Source organism: Frankliniella occidentalis, unplaced genomic scaffold, assembly GCF_000697945.3.
Source record: "Frankliniella occidentalis isolate FOCC.00 unplaced genomic scaffold, Focc_3.1 Scaffold508, whole genome shotgun sequence".
Taxonomy (NCBI): domain Eukaryota; kingdom Metazoa; phylum Arthropoda; class Insecta; order Thysanoptera; family Thripidae; genus Frankliniella; species Frankliniella occidentalis.
Genome location: NW_026267625.1, coordinates 66,493 through 67,771, shown reverse-complemented (window position 1 = coordinate 67,771; position 1,279 = coordinate 66,493). Strand labels below are relative to the sequence as shown.

The 1,279-nt window shown below is 34.6% G+C and overlaps 2 protein-coding genes across 2 annotated transcripts in view; both read right to left on the bottom strand.

Annotated features, from left to right (window-relative positions):
• The window catches only part of LOC127748663 (cadherin-11-like), a 4,105-nt gene that overhangs the window by 574 nt on the left and 2,252 nt on the right, over positions 1-1,279 (bottom strand). The window contains exon 4 of the mRNA XM_052275105.1: positions 479-1,009. Within this exon, the coding sequence (XP_052131065.1) occupies positions 479-1,009 (531 nt within the window). The remainder of the gene's footprint in view (positions 1-478; positions 1,010-1,279) is intronic.
• LOC127748730 (fat-like cadherin-related tumor suppressor homolog) overlaps positions 1-1,279 on the bottom strand; it is a 3,692-nt gene extending 2,413 nt beyond the window's left edge. The window contains exon 1 of the mRNA XM_052275111.1: positions 1,183-1,279. The gene's annotated coding sequence lies outside the window, so the exon portion shown is untranslated. The remainder of the gene's footprint in view (positions 1-1,182) is intronic.

The window sequence follows — 1,279 nt, the reverse complement described above, 5'->3', positions numbered from 1 at the left end:
ACGAGCTGAATATGAAGGTTGGTTAAAGATAGGAGCATTGTCATTTCCGTCTGAAATGGATATATTGATTGTAGCTTGGTTGCTTAGTGGGGGCTAGGGTTCGAGAGCAAAGTAAATTACTTGTAATTTTGAGTAAATTACCCAGTAAATTACAGTTTTTTACTCGATCCAAAATGAGTAATTTACTCAAAAAAAATTATTTGCAGAAGCTTAATGGGAGTAAGTGTTAGAGTGCCGAAGTAAGGAGAGGAGTTCCTATCAAAGTTTCTTAATTAAAATATACATTTTACAGCTTGCTTATACCCAACAAGTTTTATTGAGTTCTTTATAAAACATAAAATAAAAACAGGAACATACTTAAGTTTGAACAAAATAAAATGTATGAATTCTTCCTAATACTCATTAAATAAATAAAAATATAATATGGTATATTAAGGAAAACTTTGGTATTATTTGTAGAAAACAAATTCTTAGTCACTTTCATCTTCATCACTTAAACTATCACATACTGAATGAGAATCAGCAGAGTCATTAAGTGACTCCTCTTCTTCTTCTAAGTCAGAGTCTATGCTAGAGTTGTCAGTCTCTTCATTTTCCTCTTCACTCTCATTATTAGGATTCTGCTCAGTTTGTAGGAGAGGATATCCAGTTGCATCGTAAAATGACTCACTTGTCTCTCTAGTTCTTCTCTTCTTATTTTTATCAGAAGGAGAATTTCTACGTGATAGAAGTGAATTCCACCTGACTGTTACTAATTTCTTAGTGGTACTATTTTTAAGCCTGTTCCGTAGTTTGGTATGAACTAAGCCAAAATTTGACCACAGCCTCTCCACTGGAGCTGCAGAGGAGGGCTGTTGAAGAATCCTTATGGCAATTGGAGCCACAGCCTGAGTGTTACAGAAACCCTTCCACCATGAGTGTGGTTTCAAATGCTCAGCAGCTTGAAAAATTTCTGAGTCACTCCATATACCTTCTTTGTGCTGGAATTCAATTGCATTGGCCAAAACTTCTCCAACATCAGTTATAACATCAGTTATATCGTAAATTATACTCAAATAATATTGAAAACAGCAAAAAAAGGAAAAAACGGCAAAATTACAAAATTACTCCAAAAAAACAGTTTTTTACTGTAATTTACCGGAGTTTTTTACTCCAACTCAAAATTACCCGTAATTCTCGAACCCTAGTGGGGGCTCACCACCATCAATAGCTTCGATGGTTAGGAAATAATTTCTACAAATTTCGTAGTCCAATGGTTCTCGAATGCTCAAAACACCAG